This window comes from Oratosquilla oratoria, chromosome 37 (assembly GCF_046742065.1).
Source record: "Oratosquilla oratoria isolate Oo_2021 chromosome 37, ASM4674206v1, whole genome shotgun sequence".
Taxonomy (NCBI): Eukaryota; Metazoa; Arthropoda; class Malacostraca; order Stomatopoda; family Squillidae; genus Oratosquilla; species Oratosquilla oratoria.
In genome coordinates, this window is record NC_134813.1 from 28,080,587 (window position 1) to 28,096,093 (window position 15,507).

The 15,507-nt window shown below is 39.2% G+C and overlaps 1 protein-coding gene across 1 annotated transcript in view; it reads right to left on the minus strand.

Annotated features, from left to right (window-relative positions):
* Positions 1-8,334: 8,334 nt before the first annotated feature.
* LOC143019587 (vitellogenin-like) overlaps positions 8,335-15,507 on the minus strand; it is a 37,882-nt gene continuing 30,709 nt past the window's right edge. Inside the window, exons 4-13 of the mRNA XM_076175364.1 lie at positions 13,555-15,315; positions 13,200-13,457; positions 12,914-13,086; positions 12,141-12,736; positions 11,635-12,019; positions 10,948-11,529; positions 10,310-10,843; positions 9,825-10,209; positions 9,356-9,720; positions 8,335-9,233 (exon numbers count right to left, since the gene is read on the minus strand). Of these exons, the coding sequence (XP_076031479.1) occupies positions 8,493-9,233; positions 9,356-9,720; positions 9,825-10,209; positions 10,310-10,843; positions 10,948-11,529; positions 11,635-12,019; positions 12,141-12,736; positions 12,914-13,086; positions 13,200-13,457; positions 13,555-15,315 (5,780 nt within the window). The 3' untranslated portion in view covers positions 8,335-8,492. The remainder of the gene's footprint in view (positions 9,234-9,355; positions 9,721-9,824; positions 10,210-10,309; positions 10,844-10,947; positions 11,530-11,634; positions 12,020-12,140; positions 12,737-12,913; positions 13,087-13,199; positions 13,458-13,554; positions 15,316-15,507) is intronic.

Here is a 15,507-nt window from a genome sequence, read left to right on the forward strand (position 1 = left end):
CAAAGAATCTGATTGGTGAAACGGTGGAGGAGAAAATTCAACTGGTTTAGGAAAGTAAGATCACGCACTTTGGGGAAGATCTTAAATATAAAATTAAAGATCATTGTATTAAGAAAACCACTATGTCACTGCAAAGCTCACGTAGGATCTTGTATACGTCTCTCGAGAGATTCCTTAGAAGAACTTCATAGAGGGCGCTGTGTATAAGAATTAACAGAGATCAGAATAAAAAGGAGATTTGATTCACGTAGACAGAAGATAATAACTGGAGGAAATGAGGCGCCATATCCATGAGCGAAGGCCGATATGGCAACCATACACCTAATCTCTGAAATATTTCACAGCCCCTTTATCAAGCAAGCATGTAACCCAATATCAGTTAATAGAACATCAGGGGCTCCCGGCAATGTGACTAGACTCTCCGTTGTAATGCCCACTTGCTCACCAGCTCACCATCCTCAGGTGTAGGCCTATGGCCTGACCTGGTGTGGGTTTTAGGCCGATGTTGGATCGCCAACCAACCTGGCCAGGGCTGTCGAGAACCAACTTAGTAAGTCCACAGAGGGTTTCAGGACTTGACCTCATGACCACCTGATCATGAGTTCAAGGCGGTATCCACTGGGCTACCGTGTGCCCCCCCCCCTATGTGAATGTTGGTACGAATATAGGTCTCTTCAACTCTTGCGCAAGTTTAGATAATTTCCATATTATCTAGCACATCTTGATTATCAATGCTGCGAATACCTTCGTAAGTATATCGAAGTACTGTCAAAGAAACAAATTCATAGGGAGTATAGTATCTATTCTCCCTAATGACCTAGTAATGGTCTATATCATTTATATATACTATGAATAGAAGTGGCCAAAGAACGGAATCCCTAGGAACTCCACTTGTAACATTTTTTCATCTAGTAGTTTTTCCATTTAAAACACCTCTCTGTTTTCGATCATTCACTCAATACTAGTCCAACTTAATAGGCTACCACTTATTCCGTGTTAAGCTGATTTAGTAAGTAGTCTTTCGTGGGGGACGGTATCAAAAGGTTTTGCAAAGTCTAGATATATTAAATCTATATTATTTCTTTTGTCATAATTCGAGATAACTGTGTTGTAGACTTCGAGTAAGTTAGTCACGCAAGAACGTTTCCGTCTAGAACCATGCTGGCTATCATTTATCAAACAGTTACTTTCTAAATGATGTTCGATGGCATCTCTGATGATAGTTTCCATCATTTTTTCTACGATTGAAGTCAAACTTATAGGCCTATAGTTTTTTTCACCTTTTTTGAATATGGGAGTAACGTTATCTAGATTCCATTCTTTTGGGACATCTCCGGATATGATGGATTTCTTGAAAATAATTTCTAATGGAACAACAATCTCATTTTTCATTTCCTTTAAGATTCTTGGATGCCAACCGTCAGACCCTGCTGTTTTATTAACTTTGAGTTTCTCTATACACCTTTTAATTTTTTCTTTTGTTATATTTACCGTAGTGAGTAAGTTTACCCAAGACTTTTCACAGGTTTCAGTTTGGATTTCACTTTGAGGTGATTCGTTTACGAATACCGAGCTAAAATAATTGTTTAAAATATTACACATTCCTTTATTTGAATATTCAAGTTGACCGTCAGCAGATAATAGTGGACTAATGTGATTCCTAACAACTTTTCTATCTCTAATGTAACTATAGAATTCTTTGGGATTCTCTTTGCATTTATTAGCGATATTCATTTCGTATTGTCGTTTTAGTTTTTCTTTTTTTTAAATCCCTCTGTATTGATACATAACTTTCATAGTCAATAGATGCACCCGAGCACTTATATTTCTTATAAGCCTGCCTCTTTTTAGCAATACTTTTTTCAGTTTCTTTGTCGAGCCACTTTGGGCGAGCCTGATTTGGGGGACGTCTGTCCTTAAAAAAAAAAAATGTAAGTATGAATCATGTGAGTGAGCGTATTTTGAAATATTTCACACATCTGATCTACAGGTCTTTCGCTTTATTTTGCTTCACAATCTCTAAGCTGAAGCTCCTGACGTATTCCTATGAAATGAGTTTTACTGAAATCGGGTATATTAGAAACACAAGTATCTATTCTAAAAAAATTTAGGAGTTTGAATCTAACTAAGTTGTGATCGCTATTTGCAACAGTTTCACCGACTTCTACATCAGTTACCATGCTTTCGCGGCCAGTGATCAATAGATCGAAGAAGTTTCCATATCTTGTGGGCTCTTTTATATGCTGAACTAAGTAATTGTCATTAAGAAAATCAATCAAGCGACTACCTATATGGCCATGTTCAAGGGTCATCCAATCAATTTCAGTAAAATTGAAATCACCCATTATCAATAAATCCCGGTTGCAGAAACTAGACAGTTCTTGAAATAACAGTTTGTCGTCTGCTAATGATAATGTCTCTGGCCTATATATTACACCTACATTCATTTTTTGTCCATTTGTTTGGGTTAACTCAACCCACACACTATCATATGCATCCTGTTTCACTTTCTCTGAAACACAAGCATGGACATTGTTTCTAACGTACAACAGAACACCCCCACCTTTCTTGTGCTTTCTATCCTGATGAAAGTGTTTAAATACCGCAATATTAAATTCAGCTTCGAACTCCTTACCATTTAACCATGTCTCAGTTATTCCTATCATATCGGGATTTTCGCTTTTGACATACGCCTGTATTTCTTGAAATTTGTTCCTAATACTACGAGCATTAAAGTACATGATATTTTTTCCTCCACTATAATTACATCCCATCGTGATCTTTTGTCTTCCACTGACATTACATCCTATCTTGATATTTTGGCTTTCATTGACATTCTGTCCGGTATCCCTTCCTAAAATTGCTTCAATCTTTGAATTCACAGTACTAAGTCCATGTCTGTCTATCTTATGTCCCAAATAGATTACACTGTCTTGCAAGAACTTACATTTTTCAAGTTTTACTATCAATCCTGCTTCTACTAGTCTTGAGAATATATAATTTCTTAAAGTGCTCCACTGCAGTCCGAGAAACTATTAAAATGTCATCTAGAAATACACTGGCAGTGTTTCCTAACAAGCCATCTAGAATAGTATTCATTAATCTCATGTAAGTTAATGGACTATAAAATAACCCAAATGGCATTCTCTTGAACTCATAATGTCCCGTTGGAGTAGAAAATGCTGTGAACTCTCTTGAGTCTTCATTTACCTCTATTTGCCAAAAAGCTTATTTGATATCTATTGTGCTAAAATATTTATTTTCAGTTCCTAAACTTCTCAAAATATCACCGATAACTGGTAATGGTAACCTGTCACGAATGGTGTGCTTATTCAATTCCCTATAATCAATAACTGGGCGCATAGTTCCATCTGACTTTGGCACCAAAATCAAAGGCAAGTTCCACTCACTTTTACTATGTTCAATGATATCCTGTGATAACATTTCAGTGATCAGTTTATCTACTATTGCTAATTTATAGTGAGTAACTGTAGGCGGGTATGTAAATAGGCTGTGTCCCTGGTTTTAATTTAATATGATGTTTTAAAACAGTTGTTTTGCCTAAGGCGTCCCCTGGCAACGCAATTGCTTTATTGTGTTTCACAAGCAAAGCAACTAAACTTTCATCCAACTCAGGGCAATTAGTTGATTCTAATTTATCTTTGTATTTATTTCTTAAAATCATTTCTTCCTGGACTAAACAGATTGATGAAATTGGTCATTCTAACTCCTCACTACTCTCATTTAAAATCTTAATGGGTTTTGTACACACCTGAAAACATCCTATTTGTGTACCTTTCCTTAAAACTATATCTTTATTCATGGTGTTGATTATTGATATTTCTACTATGTTCTTATTTGACTTATAAATCCCTGAGTCTAACTTCAACCCTTTTAATCTGATTGATTCTGGGACTGTAATTATTTCAGAGTCTACATTGACTCCTTTCAAATACACTATCACCTTGTTAATTGCTCTGGAGTGCAATAACGTCGACTTTATTACACCACCTTCTATAATTTGCAAAACTTTAGTAGTTGATAATTTAGTCATTTCTGGGATTTCCTGAACATCTGAGTTGGGTTCACAAGTTGCTTTAATTTCTTTTGGTCTAGACCGCTCGGCCTCGTTATCTAAAATAGAAATTTTATCTAGGGATTCATTGATTCCTGTCACTGGTCTTAAGTCTGGTGGATTAAAAAATGGGATTAACTGTGACTTCACTAAAATCCCTAAGTCAGCAGGACATATTACCATGTTTTCTTTTCTCATAGTTGCAAATCCTATCAATAAGTCTCCTGGAAAAACAGATTCTTCTACAACTATCACTGGAATGTGCAAATGTTCATTTGTATATAAGATAACTTCTAGTTCAACCTTACCTAATGTTTTTAATTGATTTCCGGTTACTCCTTGCAATAAGTAACGGATTGGTTCCAATATTTTCACTCCTGGTTTCAACTGGTTTAAAACTTTACTGGTAATTACATTAACTACAGATCCTGTATCAATAAATATTTTAATAGGCTTATTGAACACTCTACCAGCAATGAGAGATCCTACAGAAGTTCTTCCAATAGTAATTATCAGTTTGTTAGTTTCTTTCACCTTACTTTTATTCCCATATTTAACACAATACCGTCTATCCGTATATATATGGGAGCTCTAAAATATTGATTTATTCTGTGTTTGGGGATTTTCCTCTTAATTCTGGGTGTACACGAAAATGTCTACATTCATGAGTTCTATGGCCTATTGTATTATGATACATACAGAATGGTGGATTTCTACACATATACTCATTATGACCTTCATATTTACAATTTCTACAAATAATTCCATAAAAACAGTCTTGTGCTTTGTGTCCCCAGGTATTACAATTAAAACATAGGATTCTAGCATCCCTGGATGGACTTCTAACATTCCGTCTATGTCCTACTTCTGTTTTCTTAAACTCTCTGGAGTTCCTATGTTGGCCCACGGTCATTACATATGGGTTTATTATTCTGGTCTCACTATACCCTTGAAGAAGATAATCTACTTCTCCTAAACTTATGTTTGACTTAAGATCTTTATACAGCATTTCTGCCGTTAAGTCATCAGAAGTTTTGGCTAACAATCCAAATGTGATCAATTTTATTACCTGAGGAATTTTCATTTTGTCACTAGATCTTTCTATCCAGTCTGAATCTTTCAAGATAGAATTCATGTCCTTTGACCATGTATCTAATCTAGCTAAGTATTCTGTGTCTGTTTCACTTGTTCTAACTTCTTTGATCATTTCTACCAAAGACCTGATAGGATCCTGGTCACATTTGAACATAAAATGTTTAATAAATGATTTATTGTAAGGTTCATATTGGTTGATATCTTCCATTTGCTGGAAATTAATGATAAACCTAGCCCTCCTATTCCCAGGGTCTATATTCTCTTTTAGAAATTCTATTTTCCTTTTCTCATCAGTAATGTTTTTACTCACAATAAGAGTGTCTATCAAATTAAGGAACTTGTTTACCCCTAATGTATTTGCTCCCCCAGTAAATTTGGGAATATTAATATTTGAGGTATGAACCTCATGCCTCAACACATTTGAACTAGTAGTTATATCTTCAGTAGTTAATTTGACTTGACTGCCCCGCTTACGTACGTCACTTCGACGTCTCACCTCGACGTCTCACCTCGACGTTCGTCAGCTTCGTCGGTCACTGCTTTGAAGATCTTCAAGGTGATCTTCATTCCTCTCGCAGTCGATCGTCCCGTCAGACCTCGTCCTTGAAACCAACACACGCTTGGTTGTGGTTGCGGTTATGGTTGATGTACTCCCGTAGACTTATCTTGCACCACTTCACTCCCCAGTCTGATTTGCACCAGTCTTATAATCTCTTCGGAGGTGTGTTTAACACTCAGTTCATCACTCGCTGTTCAGCACTGTCTCCCCCGTCTCCGCTGTCACCATTTCCGTAATTCTCCAGGGTTGTTCTTGCAATTGGTTCATAAGGCCCCATGCCTTTTTTCCTTTTTTAAGCTTGAGGAATGAATAAAATGAGGGTGTATTTTAAAGATGCTTCTTGGTCTTGTGATGTACACCCCGAGAGTCCCACTGGGAACCCTCTACATTACGTCAAGCCACCTTCGTTCTGACATCACTCTTTCATTCATCCAATAGTCTTTTACTTCTCAAACAAGTGCCATACCTTAAGGGCGTGACTTTTCCTCTCTGCGCCAATAATTTCTCTCCTCCTCCACCTTTTTCTCCAATCAGAGAGGCTGTTATACTGTTTCAAACGATACCACCACGTAAGCATTATGTAGCAACGGAAATGGCTTGTACGCTTACAATTTTTGCTTCCTAAGCGATATTACAACAGTCACCTCCGTTTAACAACAATATTGCAAAACACCAGGCGACACTCTCCTTCAACCTGCAACTCAGCATTTTGTTATATATACAAGGCGCGAGAAAGCGCGTGGATGACTAAGCCTTTCCTGTCGACCATTGTATCATAACATCCTACTAAAAAGACTATAAATGTTTCCTTCCTGTCCTTCTACCCCTCGATCTACTCAAATGTCTACCTCTATCTACCGGCCTCTTACAGTCCGGACCTTAAAACCAGGAAACAGTGGATTAGCGCCAGGAATAAAGCAAACAGAGCATTAGTTTTCATTGCTAGGACGGTAACGAATAGAAGTGCAGAGGTAATTATTAAACTCTCTCCAGCGATAGTTAGACCCATCCTTGACTATGCGGTACAGTTTTGGTCTCCGTCCTATTGAATGGACATCAATTCACTAGAATCAGTACAGAGAAGAATGACCAAAATGATACATGGACTCAAAAATTTGCCTTGCGAAGAGAGGCTTAGGCACCTTAACTTACATTCTCTCGAAAGACGCAGAGTGCGGGGTGATCTAATAGAGGTGTTCAAGTGGATCAAAGGCTTTAACAAGGGTGACTCAAACAAGGTCATAATACTAAAACAACAGGGCAGGACGCGCAGTAATGGTTATAAACTGGACAAATTTAGATTTAAAAAGGAAATAGGCAAGAATTGGTTTACTAATAGGGTGATCGACGAATGGAATAGACTTAGTAACCATGTAGTAAGCGCTGAAACTATCAGTTGTTTTAAGAAACGATTAGACAATTTTTTGATGGGGATGACAGGTGGTGATGGATACGTAGCTACCTAGTGTAGGCCTTATTGTCTCTTGCACTCTCCTTCATTCTTATGTTCTTATGTTATGTTCTTTTAGAGAAAACTGAGCACGAGAGAGACTTGGAAGTGCTAGTGAGTCCGGACCTTACAACCAGGAAACAGTGCATTAGCGCCAGGAGTAAAGAAAACAAAGCATTAGGTTTCATTGCTAGGACGGTAACGAACAGGAGTGCAGAAGTAACTATTAAACTCTATCTAGCGATAGTTAGACCCATCCTTGACTATGCGGTACAGTTTTGGTCTCCGTCCTATATAATGGACATCAATTCACTAGAATCAGTACAGAAAACAATGACCAAAATGATACATGGACTCAGAAATTTGCCTTGCGAAAGAGTCTTTGGCACCTTAACCTACACTCTCTGGAAAGACGCAGCGTGTGGGGTCATCTAATAGAGGTGTTCATGTGGATCAAAGGCTTTAACAAGGGTGACGCAAACAAAGTCATAATAATAAAACAACAGGGCAGGACTCGCAGTAATGGATTTAAAATGGACAAATTTATATCTAAGAAGGAAATAGGCAAGAATTGGTTTACTAATAGGGTAGTCAACGAATGGAATAGACTTAGTAACCATGTAGTAAGCGCTGAAACTATTAGTTGTTTTAAGAAGCGGTTAGACAACTTTATTGATGGGGATGACAGGTGGTGATGGATATGGAGCTGCCTAGTGTAGGCCTTATTGTCTCCTGCAGTCTCCTTCATTCTTATGTTCTTATGTAGTTGTAGTACAACTTTATTGCATTGTATTCTAAAACCAAAGATGGAGGTAAGATTCTAGAGATATGAATATTATAATCAAATTGACTAACGTGGATGTTAATGAAGGATGATAGTGTGCTTTGTTGAAAAATCTACTACGTATTTACTATATAGAAAATAAATTTGAGGCCGTCAAAAATGCTTAAGAATGATAAAGTAGTATCAGACTGAATCACGTCTATGAAAGTATATTAAGATTATTTCCGGTATGAAATATATTTATATATCTGGCAATAGTGCTCTCAATATATCGTGCCAGTGACCAAAATACAATTCTTCTCAACAATCAGCTTATAAGAAACCTTGCGGCATGCATGACATTAGGCTAAAAGGATTATATACAAAGTATTTATTCGTTTTTTTATTTGCTGGTTTTAGTTTTTATATACATTTATATATTTTCTATTTCGCCTATTAATTTACAATTTAAATGGCAAAAGTATTTTTTCGTGTATGATATTTAACGCTGATCATTACTGACTTCCATCATAGGTGTGAAGCAAAAGGCTTAACATGAGTCCACTTGCCAGCTCTTGAGGAAAGTAGGAGCATCGGGTGCAAGTTCGCCGTTGGGCATCATCATGTCGTCACCCTGGAAGTTGTTCAAAGTACCCATTAGACCTTCCAGGCGACCCAGACGCTCAACGCTGGCATAGAGTCGGAAGGTTGGTGAGGTTTTGGACACGATCAGGTAAAGGCTTCTTCCTCTTGCAGTCACCTCGTCGGTATGTTGCGAAACAGTGGCGTAGGAGTCGATTGACGCTTTTTCTTCTGTTTGCTCCTGATCGTCGAAGTAAACCTTGTACTCGCTGTCGATGATAATCTTGTGCCGCCCATTGTCGACAGTGATTCCAAATTCGTACTTGTTCTCAGGCAAGACTCTGACAGTAACATGATCGTAGCCATCAGTAGTCAGGATATATTGACATGGGGTCACGGGCAGTTTCAGCATCATTCCATCGAAGGTGTACATTTTCCCATCTCCATAGTATATTGCAGGAGAAGATGTGAGGGCATTGAAGAACTTGTACTGCATAGGAATCAAGGTTTGGAAGAGGCCAATCAAGTTCTTCCATACAGGAAGTCTAGGAGAAACTCCGTAGGGGACCGTTGTTAAAGAATACACAGGACGGTTGAGAGGAAGAACCAAGTGAAGTCTTCCTTCCTTCTTGCTGTAGTTGAGTTGAAGAGTTTCCTCGAGAAGTTGATAGAGGAAACGAAGCACTTCTTCTGCTTGAGGGATGTTTTCCTGGAAGGGAATGAGAGTTGAGCTTAGACAATGAAAATCAATATTCACGCTTAAAACAAATACAGTGTTCACATTTAATCTCGTTACTCCAAACTTTTTAGAACCAGTGAAGTAACACTTACTAATCCAAAGCTGTGAAGGAACCACTCGATGACCTTGCGGATTAATGGTCTCTGCATAAGCCTTCTGTATACTTTGTTAGCATCAATTTTGATGTCTTGTATAACATGACCCAGGATGTCGATGACAGTTTCCCATTCCTTGGGATACAAAGTCTTGATGTGGTTCATGATTTCGACTGGGTTATATTCACCGTTGACGACATTCCACACATCGACGATAGCTTGGTATTCTTGTGGATGTTCCTCCTGCAATCTTTTCGCTAACTCCTCGATCTTCTCCCATAGGGAGGTGCCTTTAAGAGTCTGCATTATGGTCTCTGGGGTCAGTTGGTTTTTCTCGTACAGGTCCTTCAGTTGAATTAGAACTGGGAAAAGAAAATCGTGATTTTAAGCATTTTACACAGATCGATTATCTTAAAGGGACATTTGCAAGCATGCACTAAGAGTTGTTGCACATTCTTTTACTCACCCGTTCTGGTTTGCACAAGGGTTTCCATTATTTCAGATTGGTAAGCTTTTGAGATTTTGAACATAAATTCCGCATATTCGGTGTAGATTTGAGTTATGACCTCGCTGGCATAAAGGTAAGCCTCGTGAGACTGAGTTATGATTGTGTGTAATTCGTTGATTAAAACTTGGAAAACGTGATAAAAGTCGGGAATCACTTCATCCTTACGAAGGTCCTCATAAATGTGCATAAATTCGTTGCGGAAATAAAGCAAAACCTTGTCCGCTTCAACAATAGGCAATTCTACACTTTGGCTTGCAGCATCTTCTTCCAGTTGATGATAAATGGATTGCCACCATTGAATGAAAGTTTCTACTTGAGTTTTAATCGTTTCCATAATCTCCTTCTGCAATAAGAGAGTAAGATGGTCAGATTGATAGGATAATATAGAATCGATATTTACATATCATCAAAGGATACTATCATCGGAGCACGTAGATACAAACCATGTTTTCTTCTACTTCTTCGTGGTGATAATGACCTTCCAGATCCAGAGTAATGGGGGACGTTAGCTCGGCCTTGATACCAACGACATTAGCAAACCTGTCGAGTTGATTCTCCCAGGGTTTTTCGACCTTAAGGTCCAATTCAATTTTGCCAGGACTCCTCCATCCGGCGTTCAAGAAGTACTTTTTATTATTTTCGTCGCCTTTCTTGAAAGCCACAATTTCTGCATGAGCGGGATAACAGAGGTGGCTCTTGATTTCGTATTCCTGAGACTGCAGGACATAATGTGTGTCAAGGTTGAGTCCATGACAGTGATTTGTCTTTTCGGATCGTAGGTTGGTGGAAATTTCCATGTCAATGGAAGGTGTTTTCAGTTTGGCCGATAGAATACCTTCTTCTGGAACGACTCTTTCGTACTTCAGGGCAATGGATTTTCGTGGTACTGCGGGATCATATGTATAGTGTAGTTCAATGCCTTTTGTCGAGGATGTAAGTGCAGTGTCAAGAACTATTGTAGGGTTGAACTTCAGAGCCTGAATTGATAGGAAAAGAACATGCATTAGTAATTACTGGTAAACGTTATACTGAATTTTATTTTCATAGAAAACTAAGAGTTTCACTTGTATGATGAGCTTACCTTTGCAGATACGGACACTTCGGTTTTGTAGCTTCCTTCTGATTTCTTGGTCCCCTGCAGAGTCAGGACGATCATATCATCATGAGTCTGGAAGATGTCCAGCTCGAGAGAGCCTACTACGGCCAGTGGGGAGAATCCATACTCAGCAGAAACCAGGATATCCTTGGACAGGCCAGGGTAGCTGACTTTACCTTCAATTCGTGTTCCTTGTGTGCCTCGAACTTCTTTGGTCACCACATTACCGGAAACCTCAAATTTGTCTTCACTCTTTTCCTTGTTGGTCCAGAGTTGGACTGATGCCTTGGTCGAATCCAATCTGGTCAAGGCCTCCAGAGTGCGGGAAGGTGTCTCGATTTGCACGTTCCATGCAAGAGGTTCAGGCTGGGAAATCCTTATGTTGAAGTACGTTTCGTCGTTCTTAACCATTTCAAGACGCATGGAACCGTCTTCCTTCTTCTCGGACTCGATACTACTAATCTTACCTGCGTAGTCGAAAGTAATTTTGGCCTCGAAAGTGTTTTCCGTAAATTTGCTCAAGATGGCCACTATGGGCTCCGGCAGTTTGCTCTTAGAGATATCAGCCTGTGCAAGGAAGAAATAAGAGGGGTATTAGATGGGGACTTATACACAAGTAATTAGAGAAGGAAATTACATTCGACGAGGTCTAGAACATGCAGAGTTGCATACCTTGAAAAGGACTTCTCTTTCATTTTCAGTATTTTTGTAATGCGCATGGATTACGGAAACAATTTCTTCAATCTCAGGTGACTTCAGTGTGAGACCGGCATCCAGTTTGTAGTTCATAGGTTCATGCAAGTACTCATGATTATATTCTCCTTTCCATTCGTAGATGTTGTCATGTATTGTCTTGAAGTGAATGAGAGTTCCCATAGATGATTTGTCGTTAGAATGAGTGTGCTTGTCGAGGAGAGCTCGGATATTCAAAGTTTGCTGGGCAGGTGTGGTCCAAACCAAATCAACTTCATTATGGCCTTCAAATATACGAAGAGGTGAAGCTAGTTGCACCTTCAGGTTGTACTGATGGGGTTCGCCTCTCCAAACAACACCGCCACTGTAAAGAGAAACAGATGGAGAGAAGACATTAAGGGAAAACTACTTTTGCTCTTGATTATATTGCACAAGAAAGGTGATCTTTAAGATGATCATCAAACCTGCACTTTTAATCAACTTACTGCATAGTGAGAGGACCGCCTTCAGGGAAGTCGTAATTAGTCTCGATGCTGATCTTCTTTGACTCATCATTTTCGGCATCCCAAAGAAGGTCAGATTTAATAACTTTACCCCTAAAGTCTTGATCTATGAAACCTTTAATCCTTTGTCGGTAGCTTTCTTGTGGGAACATGACACTGTTAAAATTGATATGAATCGTATCCTTAGATAGATGGAAATCTGCCTTGGTGTCTGTTAGCAAGAAGAATGCAAAGCTAGTTTTTATGTCACTCTCCTCCTCAGAAATGAGTGTCCTATCAACCATGGAGTTGAGAAGAATGCCGGTGGGGTCCCTCAAATCGACGACCATTTTTTTAACTTTGTTTGAATTTTCCATAACAGTTGTAAATTTATGAGGTCCCTCGCTGAACCCTGTGATTTCAAGCTCCATCTCCTGAAGCCACTTCTTGTTATTCAGGATCAGCGTGACAGGGCCCTTGACTTCGTATACAACTTGGTCATTGTGCATAAAAGTGGTCACGACGTCGTACTTGGATTCCTCAACGTGATCGATATGTCCAACAATATCCAAACGTTCAGTTAGTTTGGGTATGTGGAACTAAGAGAGAGAGAAAAAAATGGAAACTCGATCAAATTTAGGAAATAACGTCATATTCTAGTTCATGAATTACAGCTGTTATCGACATTTTGGTCAAATATTCCCTAGCACCTCTAAACAAATTCAAAAGATTTGTAGACATATATTTGCATAATCGTTAATATGAAAATGCTTTACCTGTAGTTTGGTTTCGTAGGATAACTTCTCAGCCTCATTCTTCATGAATGATGCCAAAATATGAATAATTTGCTCAGTGGTCTTTCTATTTTCAAGATCCCAAGTGACTTTCATTTCTGTTCCATCATGTTGCACCTTATTAAGTGATCGCAGTTCGATCTCACCCAGGATAGCTATGAAAAAAGATTTGAAGGAATGTCATGATGACTTTCTACTTCTCGGAATGTACTTTCACCTTCAGCGAGGCAATAGAGTAGTCTACCAGTTTACCATACAATAGCCTCACCTGTGGTATCCATATCAATGTTGAAGTTGATGGGGAAAGTACCGCTCTTCTTAGTAATAGTTTCAATACCAATATACGTGCGTTCTCCCTTCATTAGGCTACATTTGGTGGACCATTGGGCACTGTCTTCAGACTCTTCTATAGTTCTGATGTGTTCGTGTAGTTTCCAGGCTAATACTTCAATATCTACTTCCCATTTGCGAATGTTGTCTATGCTCGGCATGTGAAGGAGATAAGAGAATCGCACATCTATACCGGCTGCAAAGAAAACAGAAAAGATGTGACCGTGACTCCATTTGTATAAATAGATTATTTTGTATCATATTCATAGAAATTTAGAATCAAATCAGCATACCTTCAAGATCAATTTGAATGAGATTCCTCAAGATGTTGTTGGTTCTGACTGTGACATCGATATTAGTTAATTTGTCTTGAGTAGCAGTAAGCCAAGACGCTTCGAATATTTGCGACTCAGGCTGGAAGGTCCAACTGGGGCTGTAGTAAAGAATGAGACCCAGCTTCTTGTGAGTATCCGTTGTTTTGATCTGGAGGTCAGTCTTGAAAGCGTGGGCGTATTCGTCGGCCATATTTATTAGCTTGTACTTCCACAACATTTCCAGGGCCTTGTTCTCAGCATCGTTGACAAAGGTGGTCTGAGCAGAATACTCCAAGAGTGTGGAAGTGATGGAAACAAGTGCAATATGAGAGTTGTCTTGCTTCGTATAGGATATCTTGGCCTTACATTCACGAGGGATGGTAGATCCAGGAGTATCTACGACGAAGTCGATAGCTTTGTTCTCAACTTCGTTGGTCAAGGTTGCCGTAATTGCGTAGCCTTCCATCGAAGCTTCGGCTTTTTCTGCAGTAAGACTGAATTCAAGTGGTTTGCCAAATGGCATGGAACTGCTATGAAGAGGATCGGGGAGATTGAGGATATAGCAGAACCGAAGACCGAGTGGGTTTTCAAAGAAATCGGTGCACTCATTCTTTTCCACAAGACGAACATCGTTGATACCTTCAGGAAGGATTTTATGCTCTGGGTTTTCGTTTAGTACTTGGATCTTTTCATTGAGCATATAAGTTTGACTCTTGAATGAAATGATGTCCCACTTTTCGGGGAGGTCCCACTTGATAGATAGGGCTTCTCCCTTCTTGAGATCGATCCTGATCTTTCCACCATGGGAAATGTGGAGATTGTTCTTCATCTTGATGCCATGTTTGAGTACAGACTTGAATCCAACGAAGCCGTCGAGCTCTACATCTAAGCCTGGTACAAGTGCTATGAAGGCCTGTGGGTTGTCACTGGAAATTATATTCTTTACGTCGACCTCAGCATCCACGTCCAGACTAAGAACTGCTGCTCCACCCAGGTCCAAGTGAAGCGGGATTCCTTGCATGGTAGGAATAGTGTAGTCCAAATCGAAAGGAAGAGTCCTGGCCGTCTTTATCTGAGTCTTGGACATAGCTTGGTCCAAGAAGGTGAATAAATCACTAATAATCATATCCACGTCGATGTTTTTGAGTTCAGAGTTCAGAGAGGCGAAAGAGACTTCCTGACCAAAGAGACGGAGGTACAGGTCAATATGGGGTTGTTTGTCTTCGTGTTTGCGAGAGCGCACGTTGGTTTCAAGGAAAGTTTCGACAGCTGGGAATTCGACGCTCCTCTTAGACCTGAATGTTCCCATCAAATAATCAGCAATCTTGAATCCTCTGCCTTGAACAAAGTTCGAAATGTCTCCGATGATATGGTTGAAGGGAGTAGACTTCAGATATCCTTTGGGACCAAATACATCATCCACAAGTGAGTTGAAGCCCTCAACCCTGGCACCTACTTCCGCCAAGTTCATCATGTTTCCAAGTGTGTCGACCGTGACGTTGAAGTTAAGGGAGCGTGGAAGGACCGACTTGCGGGAATAGACGAGATTGGAGTCGATTTCGGCTCCCAGACCAAGAGTTCGGAAGAAATAAGAGAGTTCCGTGTTTCTCGAAAACTTTCTGATGTCTTCACTGTAGTCACCGGGGAGGACAGTACCGGAGAGGAGGTAACGGAGGTGATCCTTGTTGGGGGAATCTGTTTCCTGAAGATTCTTCAGATGAGTGAGCACCAAACTGCGCACTGTAAGAAAAAAATATAAAACAATTTTCATGTGAACTTGATATATTCTATATTCATTTACACATACATGTATACATAAATGTTGTACATACATACGCACATAGTCTACATACACATTGTATAGATGTACGCGTATGTATAACTATGTATATATATATATATATATATATATATATATATATATATATGTAT